The sequence below is a fragment of the Bos javanicus genome, chromosome 27 (assembly GCF_032452875.1).
Source record: "Bos javanicus breed banteng chromosome 27, ARS-OSU_banteng_1.0, whole genome shotgun sequence".
Lineage (NCBI taxonomy): Eukaryota > Metazoa > Chordata > Mammalia > Artiodactyla > Bovidae > Bos > Bos javanicus.
The window spans coordinates 34,848,506-34,867,090 of NC_083894.1; the positions used below are offsets into that span (position 1 = coordinate 34,848,506).

General features: G+C 38.8%; 1 protein-coding gene and 1 pseudogene across 2 annotated transcripts in view; one reads left to right on the forward strand and one right to left on the reverse strand.

The window, feature by feature from the left end:
• Positions 1-18,585, forward strand: part of LOC133240026 (disintegrin and metalloproteinase domain-containing protein 18-like) — a 104,881-nt gene that overhangs the window by 52,108 nt on the left and 34,188 nt on the right. For both annotated transcript variants that reach the window (XM_061404550.1, XM_061404551.1), the window contains one exon: positions 5,967-6,165. In XM_061404550.1, coding sequence (XP_061260534.1) covers positions 5,967-6,165 — 199 coding nt within the window. The remainder of the gene's footprint in view (positions 1-5,966; positions 6,166-18,585) is intronic.
• Positions 11,030-14,800, reverse strand: LOC133239745 (S-phase kinase-associated protein 1-like; annotated as a pseudogene).

Sequence of the window (18,585 nt, forward strand, 5' to 3'; positions counted from 1 at the left end):
TGTTGTTCTATGTCCAGTTCTAACTGTTGCTTCCTGACCTGCATACAGATTTCTCAAGAGGCAGGTCAGGTAGTCAAATATTTCCATCTCTTTAAGAATTTTCCACAGTTTATTGTGGTCCATACAGTCAAAGGCTTTGGCACAGTCAATAAAGCAGAAGTAGGTGTTTTTCTGAAACTCTTTTGCTTTTTTCATGATCCAACGAATGTTAGAACTTGATCCCTGGTTCCTCTGCCTTTTCTAAATCCATCGTGACATCTGGAAGCTCACAGTTCACGTACTCTTGAAGCCTGGCTTGGAGAATTTTGAGCATTACTTCACTAGCATGTGAGATGAGTGCAATAGGGTGGTAGTTAGCACATTCTTTGGCATTGCCTTTCTTTGGGATTGGAATTAAAACTGACCTTTTCCAGCCCTGTGGCCACTGCTGCATTTCCAAATTTGTTGGCATATTGAGTGCAGCACTTTCACAGCATTGTCTTAAGATCTGAAATAGCTCAACTGGAATTCCATCACCTCCACTAGCTTTGTTTGTAGTGATGTTTCCTAAGTCCCACTTGACTTCGCATTCCAGGATGTCTGGCTCTAGATGAGTGATCACACCATTGTGATTATCTGTGTCATGAAGATCTTTTTTTGTACAGTTCTTCTGTATATTCTTGCTACCTCCTCTTAATATCTTCTGCTTCTGTTAGGTCCATACCATTGCTGTCCTTTTTTGTGCCCATCTTTGCATGAAATGTTTCCTTGGTATCTCTAATTTTCTTGAAGAGATCTCTAGTCTTTCCCATTCTATTGTTTACCTCTATTTCTTTGCAATGATCACTGAGGCAGGCTTTCTTATCTCTCCTTCCTGTTCTTTGGAATTCTGCATTCAAATGGGTATATCTTTCCTTTTCTACTTTGCCTTTTACTTCTCTTCTATTCACGGCTATTTGTAAGGCCTCCTCAAACAACCATTTTGCCTTTTTGCATATTTAGCACCTACCTACCTGGGGAATCCATCTTTCAGTGTCCTGTCTTTGTGCCTTTTCATACTGTTCATGGAGTTCTCAAGGCAAGAATACTGAACCTTGTGTGCACCAGGCCCTGTATATTTCATGGAATTCTGCAGGCCAGAATACAGGAGTGGGTAGGTAGCCTTTCCCTTCTCAGGAGATCTTCCCAACCTAGGGAACGAACCCAGGTCTCCCACACTGCAGGCAGATTCTTTACCAGCTTAGCCACGAGGGAAGTCCAAATGTGTAGGGGAGTGAAAATGCAAAGAATCCTCACACATTAATAAATCAAAGTTGAGTCACACGCCACACACACAAACACACACAGTGGCAAATGGAGTACAATTTAAAACAATGAAAAGTATAATTGTTCAGTGTGTGCACTGATCATCTGCAGTAATTAAGATAAACACAAATAAAATGATAACACAATATTATAGAGCAATTATCCAATAGCAATTTTAAAAGCAATGCCAGATATTATCTAAAGAATGTGACTAAAAATCTTTTTTGCATAGTGTTTTTGGAAATTTTAATTACTTTAATGCCTTTCTTGAGCAATTTTTGCATATTCTGAATAGAGTATTAATTATTATGTTAATTGATTATTATGAGTTTATGTCTTACATATATACCCTAGAAACATGACCATGTGTGGAAAGCTCAGGAAAAAAAAAAAAAGTATTAATTACAGGATAATTTGCAGTAGCAAATCTTAAGGCAAACAATATTTACTGTTGTTGGAATGGTTACATAAATTATTGAATATAGTACAAGAGTTAATAAGTTCAGGCTAAATATGTATGCACTTAGAAAGCAAGTTTCATAATGCAAAATATTTTAATCCCAACTCTGGTAAGTTATATACACATAAATATTCCATATATTCTTTTTTCTCATTTTTTTCAATTCAATTAGAGTATGATTCATTAGAGTAAAATTATTTTAGTGAATGCTTCTGAGTATTATGACAAACATATTCAACCTTATAACTAGCCCCACAATCAAAGGATAGGCAATTTCATTTCCGGTTCTCTCAAACCCCCTGCCTCCATGCCCCTCTGTAGACAGTTCACACCTCCACCCACAGGCCCTAGTAACTACAGATCTGTTTTCTGCACTTCTGGTTTTGCAAAAGCAAATTGCATTTTATTGAATCTCATGTGTGTAAACATTATAAATAGGCATCTTCAGTTCAGTCACACAGTGATATCCAACTCTTTGCTACTGCTGCTAAGTCGCTTCAGTCGTGTCCGACTCTGTGCGACCCCATCGACGGCAGCCCACCAGTCTCCGCTGTCCCTGGGATTCTCCAGGCAAGAACACTGGAGTGGGTTGCCATTTCCTTCTCCAATGCATGAAAGAGAAAAGTGAAGGTGAAGTCGCTCAGTCCTGTCCAACTCTTAGCGACCCCATGGACTGAAGCCTACCAGGCTCCTCCATCCATGGATTTTCCAGGCAAGAGTACTGGAGTGGGGTGCCATTGCCTGCTCTTTGCAATCCCATGAATTGCAACATGCCAGGCCTCCCTGTCCATCACCAACCCCCAGAGCTTGCTCAAACTCATGTCCATTGAGTCCGTGACACCATCCAACCATCTCATCCTCTGTTGTCCTGTTATCCTCCTGCCTGCAATCTTTCCCAGGATCAGGGTCTTTTCTAAGGAATCAGTTCTTCAGATCAGATGGCTAAAGTATTGGAGCTTCAGTTTCAGCACCAGTCCTCCCAATGACTATTCAGGATTGATTTCCTTTAGGATTGACTAGTTTCATATCCTTGCAGTCCAAGGGACTCTCAAAAGTCTTCTCCAACACCACAGTTCTTAGCATTATGCATTTGAGCTTCATTTATGTTGTGTTTATCAGTAATTCATTCCTTTTTTTATTGCTGAATAGTATTGCAAGCAATTTAAGGATGTACCATAGTTTGTTAATGCAGTTCCCAGTTGAGGGACATTTGGTTCATTTTCCATTTGGGGTGGTGAAAATACAGCTGCTATAAAAATATTCATAAGCAGATTTTGCATGAATATTAGGGTTTTTTCACTTCAGTTCAGTTCAGTTCAGTCGCTCAGTCATGTCCGACTCTTTGCGACCCCATGAATCGCAGCACGCCAGGCCTCCCTGTCCATCACCAACTCCAGGAGTTCACTCAGACTCACGTCCATTGAGTCAGTGATGCCATCCAGCCATCTCATCCTCTGTTGTCCCCTTCTCCCCCTGCCCCTAATCCCTCCCAGCATCAGAGTCTTTGCCAATGAGTCAACTCTTTGCATGAGGTGGCCAAAGTACTGGAGTTTCAGCTTTAGCATCATTCCTTCCAAAGAAATCCCAGGGCTGATCTCCTTCAGAATGGACTGGTTGGATCTCCTTGCAGTCCAAAGGACTCTCAACAGTCTTCTCCAACACCACAGTTCAAAAGCGTCAATTCTTCGGCGCTCAGCCTTCTTCACAGTCCAACTCTCACATCCATACATTACCACAGGGAAAACCATAGCCTTGACTAGACAGACCTTTGTTGGCAAAGTAATATCTCTGCTTTTGAATATGCTATCTAGGTTGGTCATAACTTTTCTTCCAAGGAGTAAGCGTCTTTTAATTTCATGGATGCAGTCACCATCTGCAGTGATTTTGGAACCCCCAAAAATAAAGTCTGACACTGTTTCCACTGTTTCCCCATCTATTTCCCATGAAGTGGTGGGACCGGATGCCATGATCTTTGTTTTCTGAATGTTGAGCTTTAAGCCAACTTTTTCACTCTCCACTTTCACTTTCATCAAGAGGCTTTTTAGTTCCTCTTCACTTTCTTAGATAACTATAAATGAAATTGTTGGTTTGTACAGTAAGTGTATATGGAGTTTTATAGGAAACTATAAAACTATATTCTATATTCTATAAAACTATATTCCAAACTGGCTATATACTATTTTGAATTCCCAGTAGCTATTTATGAGCCTTGCAATTGGTCTGCAAAATAAATGTAGACTCTAAAACTGCACAACATGATTTGATTTTCTCATTGCTACCGGTTTATTATTTAATCTTAAAAAAATCATTTTACTATTAATAGTTTTCTAAGTTTACAGATCTTTGATCAATCAGAGTTTGGTTTCATATAATACACCACTTCATATATGGAGATGGACTTTATATACAAGAATATCTCTCACATATTATAAACATAATATTTTGTTACTTGTTTTGCTTTATATAGTCTTATTTTTTAGAACAAGTAAGATGAGGAAAACAGAATTTTGCAATTAACACCATTTATTCCATTTCTGGGTCTCTTAATTTCTTCTGTAAATTTCTGCTCAGTAGCATACTCCTTATATCTGAAGGCTTCCTTTACTATTCCTTGTAATTTCTATCTGTTGAAATCAATTCTCTTAGTTATTATTTTCCTGGGCAAGTCTTTATTTCACAGTCATTATTGAAATATATATTTCCTAAGAATGGAATTCTGGGTTGAAAGAGTTTCTTTTTCATACAATCCTTTATAAGACGCCATTTCATTCATGTATTTCTCATCTTTGTCTCAGTCTGTTAAGTATGAAGTCAATGGAACTGGATTGTAGAGTGTGTGTGTTACTTCAACATGCATAGCATGTCAGCTTCTGGCCATGGTGAACTTCATCATAGAAGGCAACGATGCCTGTTTAAGTCAACAGGGAATAAAGATATGATCATATATGTACTCTTTATCTGAGCTATAAAAAGAGGACTTTTAGCTCGCAAATGACAAACATAATGGTGATGATGACAGCAATGATAATAGCTACCCCATATATTGTCTACCATATGTTGTTCAAGCACTTGTTACATTAATTCAGTTTAATACCAACAAGAACCTTAAGAGAGAATGATTATTATCCCAAGTTTACAAATGAGGAATTATGTGTCTCATTCACACAAATAAGTTAGTAAAAGTCCAAGCAAGATATTAAAACCAGGAAGCTTTTTAAAAAATTTTCTTCTATATCAGACTATAGTTGATTTACGATGTTGTACTGGTTTTGGGTGTACAGCTAAGGGATTCAGTTATACAAATTATATACACATAATTCTTTTCCCATTTAGGTTATTACAGAATATTGAGGAGAGTTCCCTGTGCTATACAGTAGGTCTTTGTTGGTTATCTATTTTAAATATAGTGGCGTATATGAAACCAGGGAGTTTGTCTCCTGGGTATCTCCAAGAAGAAAATGGTAGAGGCAATGTTTCTCCAATTTTGAGGAGCAAGTACGCTTCATCTGTTTCATCTGTCTCCATCCAAATGCCGGTTAGTCTGGTGGTCTTTTGATGTAAAACACAAAACTCTGGTGGAGAATCCTTTTAGCCTTTGAGACAGTTACTTTTCCTCAGGCTTCATCATCAATACTCTGCCTGCCTTTTCCTTCAGAGAACTCAGCAGTAGGGCTCTGTAATCCTCTCTAGTATCAACATGGTAAGTTCCCTACCTATGAACCTCTGTCAAATATGGCAAATGTGCATTTGCTTCCCCAAGGAACCAGAACCCATGCTATTAACATCAAGCATGATCGAAACATCGCCCTCCATCTCCTATTCCTGATGATCCTTCAACTCTCCATCTCTCACCTGGTCTCGCTCCTCCAGTCAGTAATTCTTGCCTGTTCTCTTGATGCCAGCCCCTGGATACCAGCTGTTGTGCTGTACTAATGCATTGTCCAAGATGTTATAAGATTTAAAATGTTTATTGTTTGGGTTTTTTATGTATTATTTGTGTGAAAAGGACAATAAATCTGTTACAGTATGGTTCTGTACAGCCAACTGTGTTAGTTAAGTGCCTAGGCTAACTTTGTTAGATTTATGAACAAATAAGATTTCCAAATGGAGTAGAATGCGTTGATATGTAGGGGACTCGCTGTAATCAGGCACATCTCATTTTCTCTTCAGTAAGAAATTAAGAAGAGTCACTCATGGAACATGATTTTCATTTTCCTCCTAGATATCAGTAGCAGGCACTCCCTGTAGAAAGAGTGTGGATCCAGAGTGTGATTTTACCGAGTATTGCAATGGGACTTCCAGCAATTGCGTTCCTGACACATATGCCATGAATGGCCAGTTGTGCAGGTTGGGGAATGCATATTGTTACAATGGGCGATGCCAAACTACTGACAACCAGTGTGCCAAGGTATTTGGAAAAGGTATTGGTCTTTTTTATATATCTCTTTTTTTCTTGTCTTTGATGATCAGTGAAAATTAATAATTTTATTAAGCCTCAATTTCAGGGTACATATCTTCTTCTTTTTTTTTTTAAGTGTTGAGCACCTTTAATGTAGGCTGGGTTAGTATATTAAATGCATTTTTGTTATTTTCAACTGAAAATGGTTTATTGAGATACAACTCCATTATAAGTTGAAAAAAATCTATAAATAATATGTCATTGTACAGATGTATTACAGTGGATTTATTTATCTATTCACCCAATGAAGAATAGTTGGACTGATTTCCAGCTTTTGGTCATCACAAATATAGCTGCTATGAATATTCATGTACATATCTTCTTAATATCCTGCATGATCCTTGGGGTGGATATTTAAAGCACTTTCATACCAGATGACACAGTAAAGCACTACTGAAACTGGTTGATTTGTTATCTGAACAAGCCACCTTTGACATGGAACACCATTTTTACTTTAAATAATGATTGAGACAAATGATGTTGATTAAGAGTTGTGTATTTGGAAGACATCAAAAATGAATGAAGTGAGCATGTAATTTCAAGGAAAATAACTGGCCGAATCTGTTGCTAAGGCTAAAACTCAAAATTTTTCAACTAAAACTTTGGGTTTTAGAAACATCATCTGCCTCTGTGATTTGACAGCTTCCCCACACACTTAAAGTTAAGTGTAAAAATTTAAATTAAAATTAATAGTATTGGGGCTTTTCTGGTGGCTCAGATGGTAAAGAATCCACCTGCAATGCAGGAGACCCAGGTTTGATCCCTGGGTGAGGAAGGTGCCCTGGAGTAGAACATGGCAACCCACTCCAGTATTCTTGCCTGGATGATCCCATGGACAGAGGAGCCTGGTGGGCTACAGTAAATGGTATGGCAAAGAGTCAGGGACAACTGAGTGACTAACACACACATTAGTATTAATATGATTGTTACTGTGAACTCTTTATAAGTAGATTGCTTATCTCCATTTTGTTTCCTTTTTCTTCTGGGGAACATATTCCTTCTTTGCCTCATTTTGCCTGATTCTCTATTTACATTTCTATGTATTAGGTGGGTTGGGGGCTTCCCAGGTGGCACTAGTGGTAAAGAACCCACCTGCCAATGCAGGAGACATAAGAGACGCAAGTTCAATCCCTGGGTCGGATGACGTGGCAACCCACTCCAGTATTCTTGCTTGGCGAATCCCACAGACAGAGGAGCCTGGTGGGCTACAGTCCATAGGTTTGCAAAGAGTCGGACATGACTTAGCACGCAGCACACTTTAGATGGATTGATTTCATTTTATAGCACACTTTTATGGAACCCAGCAGCACACTGCTTTCCATTCTCCAGAGCTGTGTGCTCAAAGGGTACCCTTGATGTGGACTACAGGGCCTGCAGGGTCCTGGATCTGGTCAGGGCCCACTGATGGAAGGTGTCAGGTCCCAGAGCACCTGGGCAGGGGCTGGAGGGTCCTGTCTTATATATTTATCTTAAATTTGGATCCCTCTCTAAGATATAATAGATATCACACAGCTCTAGAAGTGGAAGAACTGAATCACAAGGTCAGTAAAGATTAAATTTAAATGAAGGAAGATGAGTTTTTGTAGGAGTGTTTCAGACTTTCAGGATAGTATTGTGTATTCCTTTTCTTATGGTTTGGTTTTTGGTTTGGATCTTAACTTCCTCATCAAAAAGATCCATATTTACAGCTCAAATTAAGAGCCAAGTTTATGTATATAGAGATTGGAATGGCAAGTTAGTAGATTCCATAATTTTACTGAACGTTCTCTTACTTTACCATTCATAACCTAATTTTAGTGGCCTGAAACTTAAAAAGTTCAGAATGAACTTCATTCTGAAAGTATAGAATCATATTTCCTCACTGAAGAACTGATAGGATAACAGTTGTCTCAGGCAAATGATTAAAATTTGTTTTTATACTTCACTTTTTAAACAATTTTTGAGAATAATTCACATGACTAATACATATATCCCTCCTTTTCAGATAGTGATTATTCATAATACTTCAATATAATTTTATATTTTTAGAGAAGTAAATTAAATTTAGAATAGATCAAAATTACTCAGTGACATTCAAATAAAATCATTTGCTAATTGAGTAAAGATAGCAGAACACCAAATTTCAGTTATTTGTCCAGCTGTAACACAAGGTTTATAGTTTGTACCAAATTACACAGTACTTGTTTCATGTTGTCTTCCTAATTATTATTTTTTTAATTTCCTGTAAGTTTTTTTTTATCTTCCTAATTATTTGAAACTCATCTTTAGTAACAACTTTCAGGTTAGGTGACAACCAAAATTCCAGAGCTACAGAGCTTTAATCTCTCATGAATCACAGATCAGTGCTATTTTCTCTATGCTATGTTTTCAAGATGTTGCTTTTTATGAGGTTCTTTGTTGTTATTTTTACAATGCTCATTTGCATTTGAAAATATTATTTGTCTTTGCCACAGTAACTTTTGTTTTTTATTTTTTAACTTTACAATATTGTATTGGTTTTGCCATATATCAAAATGAATACACCACAGGTATACATGTGTTCCCCATCCTGAACCCTCCTCCCTCCTCCCTCCCCATCCCATCCCTCTGGGTCGTCCCAGTGCACCAGCCCCAAGCATCCAGTATCATGCATTGAACCTGGACTGGTGACTCATTTCATGTATGATATTATACATGTTTCAGTGCCATTCTCCCAAATCATCCCACCCTCGCCCTCTCCCACAGAGTCCAAAAGACTGTTCTATACATCAGTGTCTCTTTTGCTATCTCGTACACAGGGTTATTGTTACCATCTTTCTAAATTCCATATATATGCGTTAGTATACTGTATTGGTGTTTTTCCTTCTGGCTTACTTCACTCTGTATAATAGGCTCCAGTTTCATCCACCTCATTAGAACTGATTCAAATGTATTCTTGTTAATGGCTGAGTAATACTCCATTGTGTATATGTACCACCGCTTTCTTATCCATTCATCTGCTGATGGACATCTAGGTTGCTTCCATGTCTTGGCTATTATAAACAGTGCTGTGATGAACATTGGGGTACACGTGTCTCTTTCCCTTCTGGTTTCCTCAGTGTGTATGCCCAGCAGTGGGATTGCTGGATCATAAGGCTGTTCCATTTCCAGTTTTTTAAGGAATCTCCACGCTGTTCTCCATAGTGGCTGTACTAGTTTGCATTCCCACCAACAGTGTATGAGGGTTCCCTTTTCTCCACACCTTTTCCAGCCTTTATTGCTTGTAGACTTTTGGATCACAGCCATTCTGACTGGTGTGAAATGGTACCTCATAGTGGTTTTGATTTGCATTTCTCTGATAATAAGTGATGTTGAGCATCTTTTCATGTGTTTGTTAGCCATCTGTATGTCTTCTTTGGAGAAATGTCTATTTAGTTCTTTGGCCCATTTTTTGATTGAGTCATTTATTTTTCTGGAATTGGGCTGTAGGAGTTGCTTGTATATTTTTGAGATTAGATGTTTGTCAGTTGCTTCATTTGCTATTATTTTCTCCCATTCTGAAGGCTGTCTTTTCACCTTGCTTATAGTTTCCTTTGATGTGCAGAAGCTTTTAAGTTTAATTAGGTCCCATTTGTTTATTTTTGCTTTTATTTCCAATATTCTGGGAGGTGAGTCATAGAGGATCCTTCTGTGATATGTCAGAGAGTGTTTTGCCTATGTTCTCCTCTAGGAGTTTTATAGTTTCTGGTCTTACGTTTAGATCTTCAATCCATTTTGAGTTTATTTTTGTGTATGGTGTTAAAAAGTGTTCTAGTTTCATTCTTTGACAAGTGGTTGACCAGTTTTCCCAGCACCACTTGTTAAAGAGATTGTCTTTAATCCATTGTATATTCTTGCCTCCTTTGTCAAAGATAAGGTGTCCATATGTGTGTGGATTTATCTCTGGGCTTTCTATTTTGTTCCATTGATCTATATTTCTGTCTTTGTGCCACTACCATACTGTCTTATGACTGTGGCTTTGTGGTAGAGCCTGAAGTCAGGTAGGTTGATTCCTCCAGTTCCATTCTTCTTTCTCAAGATAGCTTTGGCTATTCGAGGTTTTTTGTATTTCCATACAAATTATGAAATTATTTGTTCTAGCTCTGTGAAGAATACCATTGGTAGCTTGATAGGGATTGCATTGAATCTATAAGTTGCTTTGGGAAGTATACTCATTTTCACTATATTGATTCTTCCAATCCATGAACATGGTGTATTTCTCCATCTATTAGTGTCCTCTTTGATTTCTTTCACCAGTGTTTTATAGTTTTCTATATATAGGTCTTTACTTTCTTTAGATAGATATATTCCTAAGTATTTTATTATTTTCGTTGCAATAGTGAATGGAATTGTTTTCTTAATTTCTCTATTTTCTCATTATTAGTGTATAAGAATGCAAGGGATTTCTGTGTGTTGATTGTATATCCTGCAACTTTACTATATTCATTGATTAGTTCTAGTAATTTTCTGGTGGAGTCTTTAGGGTTTTCTATGTAGAGGATCATGTCATCTGCAAACAGTGAGAGATTTACTTCTTCTTTTCTAATTTGGATTCCTTTTATTTCTTTTTCTGCTCTGATTGTTGTGGCCAGAACTTCCAAAACTATGTTGAATAGTAATGGTGAACGTGGGCACCCTTGTCTTGTTCCTGACTTTAGAGGAAAATATTATTTGTCTTTGCCACAGTAACTTTTGACCAACGTTTAATGCATCACTTTTAAATTAAATAATTTATTTATTACTTATTCACTTTCTGTAAGATCCAATAAGTTGAATCTAGGACATGCTCCTTTTATGTTTTTAAAATTTTTTCTACAGAGAACTAACAGTTCAATTTTATTCAGAGCAAAGAAAAAGGAAACTTTTGATCATACTAGAAGAAACTGAGCCATAAATTTGGAATCTCTACTGAAACTACACATGCAATGAGGACAAAATTCTGCTAATACAATTGATTTTCTGTTGCATTTGTTGTCTGTGTCTCTAATATTACAATTATAAACAAAACAGTGCAACTAGTATTTGAAATAATTGCTGCACTGTTGCAGCATCAGACACACAATTTCACTTCTCTTCACATGGCTGGTTCTCTTTGCATACCTCGGTTTCCCCTTTTTCAGTAAAATCACTTTTGATATTGAATGTCTTTCAAATCGCCTCAGTTTTTTCCTTGATCATATTGACAACAGCCTTGCGGGTAACATGAAGCAAATCTTTGATTTCTAAGTAGTTTGCTTCCAATGTAAGATCAAATCATGTTCCTTGGTCAACTTTTAGGAAGTTGTTCATATATTCAGAGATATCATCTGTTCACTTTTCTTTGTTCTCAATGTCCTCAGGATGATGAGGATTGTCCTTGTGATGGGTGCGCTACTGAATGACCATTTTTTGTTTTTTTAAATACTGCTGCATTAACATTTGACAAAGGGACAGGATTATCATCTCTTTCATCATCTATTCCCAAATCTGCCTTTAGTGACACTTGGATAGCTTTCACACTCTTTTATTAGTGACCATAATATAGTTTTCTTTCAGCACGTACTTGATGAACAGCGTGACTTCCAATACGAATGATAGTCATAGATTGTTTTGCAATTTCAGCATCAACTTTGATTATCCATCAGACCTCTGCAACCCCTACCTCAAAAGCTTGGCTCCATCTCCACAAAGCAGAAATGGGGGACTGGCTGCCATACTCTTTGGGCTGAAAGAGTCCTTCCCACACTCTTTTTAATTAAGTGAACCTTTAACACCAAACCGAGTTACTTAACATTTGACATCTTCTTGAGTTCTAATGAAAACAAGGATGCTTAGTAAAGACGTAACCACTCATGAATTTCCTCTTGGAATATACGCTCTAATATTTCCACAAAACTTGTTCAAATAGGTCAAAATCGATCTTTTGATGTAGTTTATTCATTTCTTCATACAAAAATACTCATTTAATTCAGATTTAAATTGAAAAAAAAATAGGGAAAACCATTAAACCATTCAGGTATGACCTTAATCAAATTCCTTATGATTGTACAGTGGAAGTGAGAAACAGATTCAAAGAATTAGATCTGATAGACAGAGTACCTGAAGAACTATGGACAGAGGTTTGTGACATTGTATAGGAGGCAGGGATCAAGACCATCCCCGAGGAAAAGAAATGCAAAAAGGCAAAATGGCTGTCTGAGGAGGCCTTACAAATAGCTGTGAATAGAAGAGAAGTGAAAGGCAAAGGAAAAAGGAAAGATGTTCCCATTTGAATGCAGAGTTCCAAAAAATAGGAAGTAGAGATAAGAAAGCCTTCCTCAGTGATCAGTGCAAAGAAATAGAGGTAAACAATAGAATGGGAAAGACTAGAGATCTCCTCAAGAAAATTAGAGATACCAAGGGAATGTTTCATGCAAAGATGGGCATAATAAAGGACAGAAATAGTATGAAATAAAGAAAGCAGAAGATGTTAAGAAGAAGTGGCAAGAATTCACAGAAGAGCTCTACAAAAATAGCTTCACAACTCAGATAATCACGATGATCACTCACCTAGACCAGACATCCTGGAATACGAAGTTAAGTGGGCTTAGGAAGCATTACTATGAACAAAGCTAGTGGAGGTGATGGAATTCCAGCCAGTTGAGCTATTTCAAATCCTAAAAGATGATGCTGTGATAGTGTTGCACTCAATATGCCAGCAAAGTTGGAAAACTCAGCAGTGGCCACAGGATTGGAAAAGGTCAGTTTTCATTCCAGTCCCTAAGAAAGGCAATGCCAAAAATGCTCAAACTACCACACAATTGCACTCATCTCACACACTAGTAAAGTAATGCTAAAAATTCTCCAAGCCAGGCTTCAGCAATACATGAACCATGAAATTCCATATGTTCAAGCTGGTTTTAGAAAAGGCAGAGGAGCCAGAGATCAAATTGCCAACATCTGCTGGATCATCAAAAAAGCAAGAGAGTTCCAGAAAAACATCTACTTCTTCTTTACTGACTATGCCAAAGCCTTTGACTGTGTGGATCACAAGAAACTGTGGAAAATTCTGAAAGAGGTGGGAATGCTAGACCACCTGATCTGCCTCTTGAGAAACCTGTATGCAGGTCAGGAAGCAACAGTTAGAACTGGCCACAGAACAACAGACTGGTTCCAAATAGGGAAAGGAGTATGTCAAAGCTGTATATTGTCACCTTGCTTATTTAACTTATATGCAGAGTACATCATGAGAAACGCTAGGCTGGAGGAAACACAAGCTGGAATCAAGATTGCTGGGAGAAATATCAACAACCTCAGATATGCAGATGACACCACCCTTATGGTAGAAAGTGAAGAAGAACTAAAGAGCTTCTTGATGAAAGTGAAAGAGGAGAGTGAAAAAATTGGCTTAAAGCTCAACATTCAGAAAACGAAGATCATGGCATCTGGTCCCATTAGTTCATGGCAAATAAATGGGGAAACAGTGGAAACAGTGACAGACTTTATTTTTTGGAATCCAAAATCACTAAAGATGGTGACTGCAGTCATGAATTAAAAGATGCTTGCTCCTTGGAAGAAAAGTTATGACCAACCTAGACAGCGTATTAAAAAGCAGAGACATTACTTTGCCAACAAAGGTCCATCTAGTCAAAGCTATGGTTTTTCCAGTAGTCATGTATGGATGTGAGAGTTGGACTGTGAAGAAGGCTGAGCGCCGAAGAATTGATGCTTTTGAACTGTGGTGTTGGAGAAGACTCTTGAGAGTCCCTTGGACTGCAAGGAGATCCAACCACTCCATCCTAGAGGAAATAAGTCCTGAATATGCATTGGAAGGACTGATGCTGAAACTGAAACTCCAATCCTTTGGCCATCTGATGTGAAGAACTGACTCATTTGAAAAGACCTTGATGCTGGGAAAGACTGAAGGCAGGAGGACAAGGGGACGACAGAGGGTGAGATGCTTGGATGGCATCACCAACTTAATGTTCATGCATTTGAGTAAACTCCAGTAGTTGGTGATGGACAGGGAGGCCTGGCATGCTACAGTCCATGGGATCACAAAGAGTGGGACACGACTGAGCAACTGAACTAAAGTGAGCTGATTCATTCACTCAGTTCTTATCTCGAGCAGGCATTTTTTTCTTGTTGTTGTTGCCAAAAACTATGGGCAAAAAGCAGTTCTTGTAGGCTATATAGTAGGCTCATATAGTAGGCTATACGAAACATACAAATTAACAAATAATTGCTTATCTCCTGCATTATTTCTTTAAGTAAACTTAAACTTCTAAAGCATCTGTAGAGTCAATCATAGTCATATTTGTCCATTAAATATATATATAGTGAGAATGTATGTACACAGGGCTGATAATATTCAAGTTGGACACGTGCATGGTTACTGTACTCACAGAGCTTAGAGTCAAGAGACAAAGACAGTAAATACATACACATCAAGGAAACACAAAGCTCCTAATTGTACAAAGTGCAGTTAAAGGAAAGAAAATAGAATGTTGAAAGGAAAATGAGTTGTAGTGGACAAGGAAAATAATGCTGAGTGTCATCAGAGAGCCTCCAGCTGCCAACTCACCCCCTTGATCGCCACAGCTAGCTAATCGTAGTGGGTCAAATCTTTGTGGGGCCTGCATCTTAGTTTGATTTTTTCTCTGCTCCCTCCTGTTGCTTCCCTCTCATTTCCCGATGGTCTGGATGATCTGATCACTAATAATTTGCACATTGTATCTCATCCAGGGGCTAACTTCTGGAGGCTCCATGCACTAACTCTTGTTACTGACAGCAGTGTGAGAAAATACAAGATACATTTTCAGAATGACATCACTCACTAACAGGCAATCGATGAACACCTCATCACTGGTGGAAACTGACAATGTGCTCCCAGAATGAACAAGGATAGGACGCTAGTGACAGGGTATACCTGTATCAGCTGGTATGAGTGAACTGTATGGGGAAATAGTAATTACCAGGGCAATGGAACTGGATGTCTATTACAAAGCAACATTGGAATCTGGGAAAAGATGCCAAAAAGATATTGGTACCGAGTCTAAGCTTGCTCTGTTTGCCACACAACAGGCCAATAATCCAGAGACAAGGTGTTGAGGTAAGGAATATGACTATTCAGAAAGCCAGCCGACCAAGAAGGTAGCATACTAATGTTTCAGAATAACCATCTTATCAGGTTCTTTTATAGAACAGACATGGGGGAGGTGAGGAAATAAAAAAGCAGAAATAAAAAAGGGAGAGAGACAGGTGGTGAGGAAATAAAGTAAAAAAGGCCACCAGTCTTGCAAAACATCTCCAGGAATGACAAGCTTGTGGAAGGAATGTATTAATCTCTTCTTTATCACAGCCATTCACAGGGGGGCAGGGTTATGTTAGTTGTCTATGAGCTGAACAAAGGCACTTTAGTTTAACAATCAGGCAGAGTAGGAGGGTTCTGCGAGGCAGACCATTGTGTATACTCGTAATAGCCAAAGCAATGAAAAGCAAGTCAAAGAAACAGTTCCAACATGCAGTCAGAATTGGCTCTTCCCTGCAATAGGATGATTTGAATTCAGACTGAGTGGAAGGGCCTCCCTATTAACTTATATAGTTAAAATCAGAGGATAGAGAAAGTTGAAGACTTCCCAAGTTGAAGGAACTCCAGAAAAGGTTAAATTGTCAATAAAATCTATTATGCCAGATTAAGGATCTGGTTGGGAAGAAAACGAGAACCTTGCATTGAGGATGGGAGAAGTTAAAGATATGTCCCCTAAGCTTTTGAGCATCCAGACTTCTCTGAAACTTTTGAATCTATAAAATAGCAAACTGCCCCCTGTCATACCAACACCTGCACCCAATCGCATAGGGATGTTCCCCTTGCTTGAAAATAATACAGAAGTCTGTGTCGACTAAAGAAAAGATGCACAATATGGGCGTGCAAATTGTTTTATCTGGGGCAAGATTAGGACTGCAGCCTGGGAGACAGCCCCTCAGATAGCTCTGAGAAACTGCTTCAGAGATGTAGTGGGAGAAGGCCAATGCATATGATTATGGTGAAGGTGGAGTACCTGCAGTCAAGTGCATACTTTACAAAAGGTTTTCTGCTAATCATGAGGAGCTGATGTCACCATGAAGGGATTTCATGCTTTTCTAGATATGAGGAGATGTAAGGATTGGGATCATGAAATTAGACCCTGAAAATATCTAAAGACCTGTTCCATCCGTTTTCCTGGAGCACAGAGTGCCTCATTCTCCACCCTGAACTCCCTTCAGGGCAGGTCAAATGTCAACAGCTGCAGCTGCAGAGGATTCCATCTATGCAGAGGCAGATAGCAAATGCTCTTGGCAAGCACCAAGTTATAGTTGACACCTGTCACACAAGATGTATCCCCCTGAGTTTCTTCCCCTACATTTTGGCCACTAACTTAAAATAGAGTTAAGACACAGAGCTCTCTTAAACTAGAGGGCAGATGTGCTGGAGCTTATACGGGAGTAACAGAGCTCTCATTGGAAAAGACCCTGATTCTGGGTCTTTTCCAGCTGGATGGAAAGATGGAAGACAAAAGGAGGAGAGGGCAGCAGAGGAAGAGATGGCTGGAAACCATCACAGACTCGATGCATATAAATCTGAGCAGACTCCAGGATCTCCAGAAGACAGGGAAGCCTGGTGTGCTGCAGTCTATGGGATCACAAAGAGTCAGACACTGCTTAGTGACTGAACAGCAGCAGAGCTCTACACCAACAGAGCTGTAGGTCCTAGTTAGCAGTTGCAACTGAAACCAAGGGATATACATGGAACTGGAATCTGAGAGTCCTTTGTCATAAGACTGGATCAAGGCCATAAGACTTGATAGGAGAGAGTTTATTGTTATGGAATCATTCTCCCAAGGTTGAGGAATCAACATTCTGCATGGATACTAGAAGATAGTAAACATTTTTGCTGGGATTGTTTCCAAAAACATTGAAATAACATGATGGCCCATTCTAGGTGAGTTCAGTTCAGTTTAGTTCAGCTGCTTAGTCGTGTCTGACTCTTTGAGACCCTGTGGACTGCAGCACGTCAGGCCTCCCTGTTCATCACCAACTCCTGGAGTTGATGCAAACTCATTTCCCTTGACTCAGTGATACCACCCAACCATCTCATCCTCTGTTTTCCCCTTCTCCTCTCACCTTCAATCTTTCCCAGTACCAGGGTCTTTTCAAATGAGTCAGCTCTTCACATCAGGTGGCCAAAGTATTGGAGTTTCAGCTTCAGCATCAGTCCTTCCAATGAACATTCAGGACTGATTTCCTTTGGGATGAACTAGATGGATCTCCTTGCAATCCAAAGGACTCCCAAGAGTCTTCTCCAACACCACAGTTCAAAAGCATCAATTCTTCTGCTCTCAGCTTTCTTTATAGTCCAAGTCTCACATCCATACATGACTAATGGAAAAACCATAACTTTGACTAGACGGACCTTTGTTGGCAAAGTGATGTCTCTGCTTTTTAATATGCTGTCTAGATCGGTCATAACTTTTCTTCCAAGGAGTAACTGTCTTTTATTTCATGACTGCAGTCACCATCTGCAGTGATTTTGAATTCCAAAACATAAATTCTGCCACTGTTTCCACTGTTTCTCCATCTATTTGCCCTGAAGTGATGGGACTGGATGCCATGATCTTTGTTTTCTGAATGTTGCGCGTTAAGCCAACTTTTTCACTCTCCTTTTTCACTTTCATCAAGAGGCTCTTAAGTTCTTCTTCACTTTCTGCCATAAGGGTAGTGTCATCTGCATATCTGAGGTTATTGATATTTCTCCCAGCAATCTTGATTCCAGCTTGTGCTTCATCCAGCCCAGCATTTCTCATCATGTACTCTGCATATAAGTTAAATAAGCATGGTGACGATATGGTGGCCCATTCTAAGTGAATTTTAAATGAAAGACTTGCTGTACCACTTAGTGGAGTAAAGGAAGGAAAGGCTCAGGGAAGTGGATATTCTGTAATGTACATGCTACATAGGTAAGGCCAAATAATTAAGCCCAACAGGAAGGACCATGGCCTTGGGATGTGCTGGTGAGAAGGGTATCAGAATCACCATTAATTTCAATAACAGCCTTCTCTGTAGGCCAAGGCAATGATGGTAGGAGGGGATAATATAGAAGGAGGTTCACTGATGGTAATTGGCATGATAAGCTCTTGAAAAAACAAGATCAGATAGCAGTGCCTGGAACAGCTGGATAAAATTATTATAATAAGCATCAGGGACAGAGTAGCAGATGTGGATACCTGATTTACCAACTGTCAGAGAGATGGCTAATATTATAGAATATAGTTTCTATTCTATTGTGTTATATGGGCAGCCTACAAAGGTATAGTCTTCTTTGTACCATCAAATAAAATAAAGAATGGAAGACTGAAAGACTAAAAATGATTACCTTATTGAATATCAT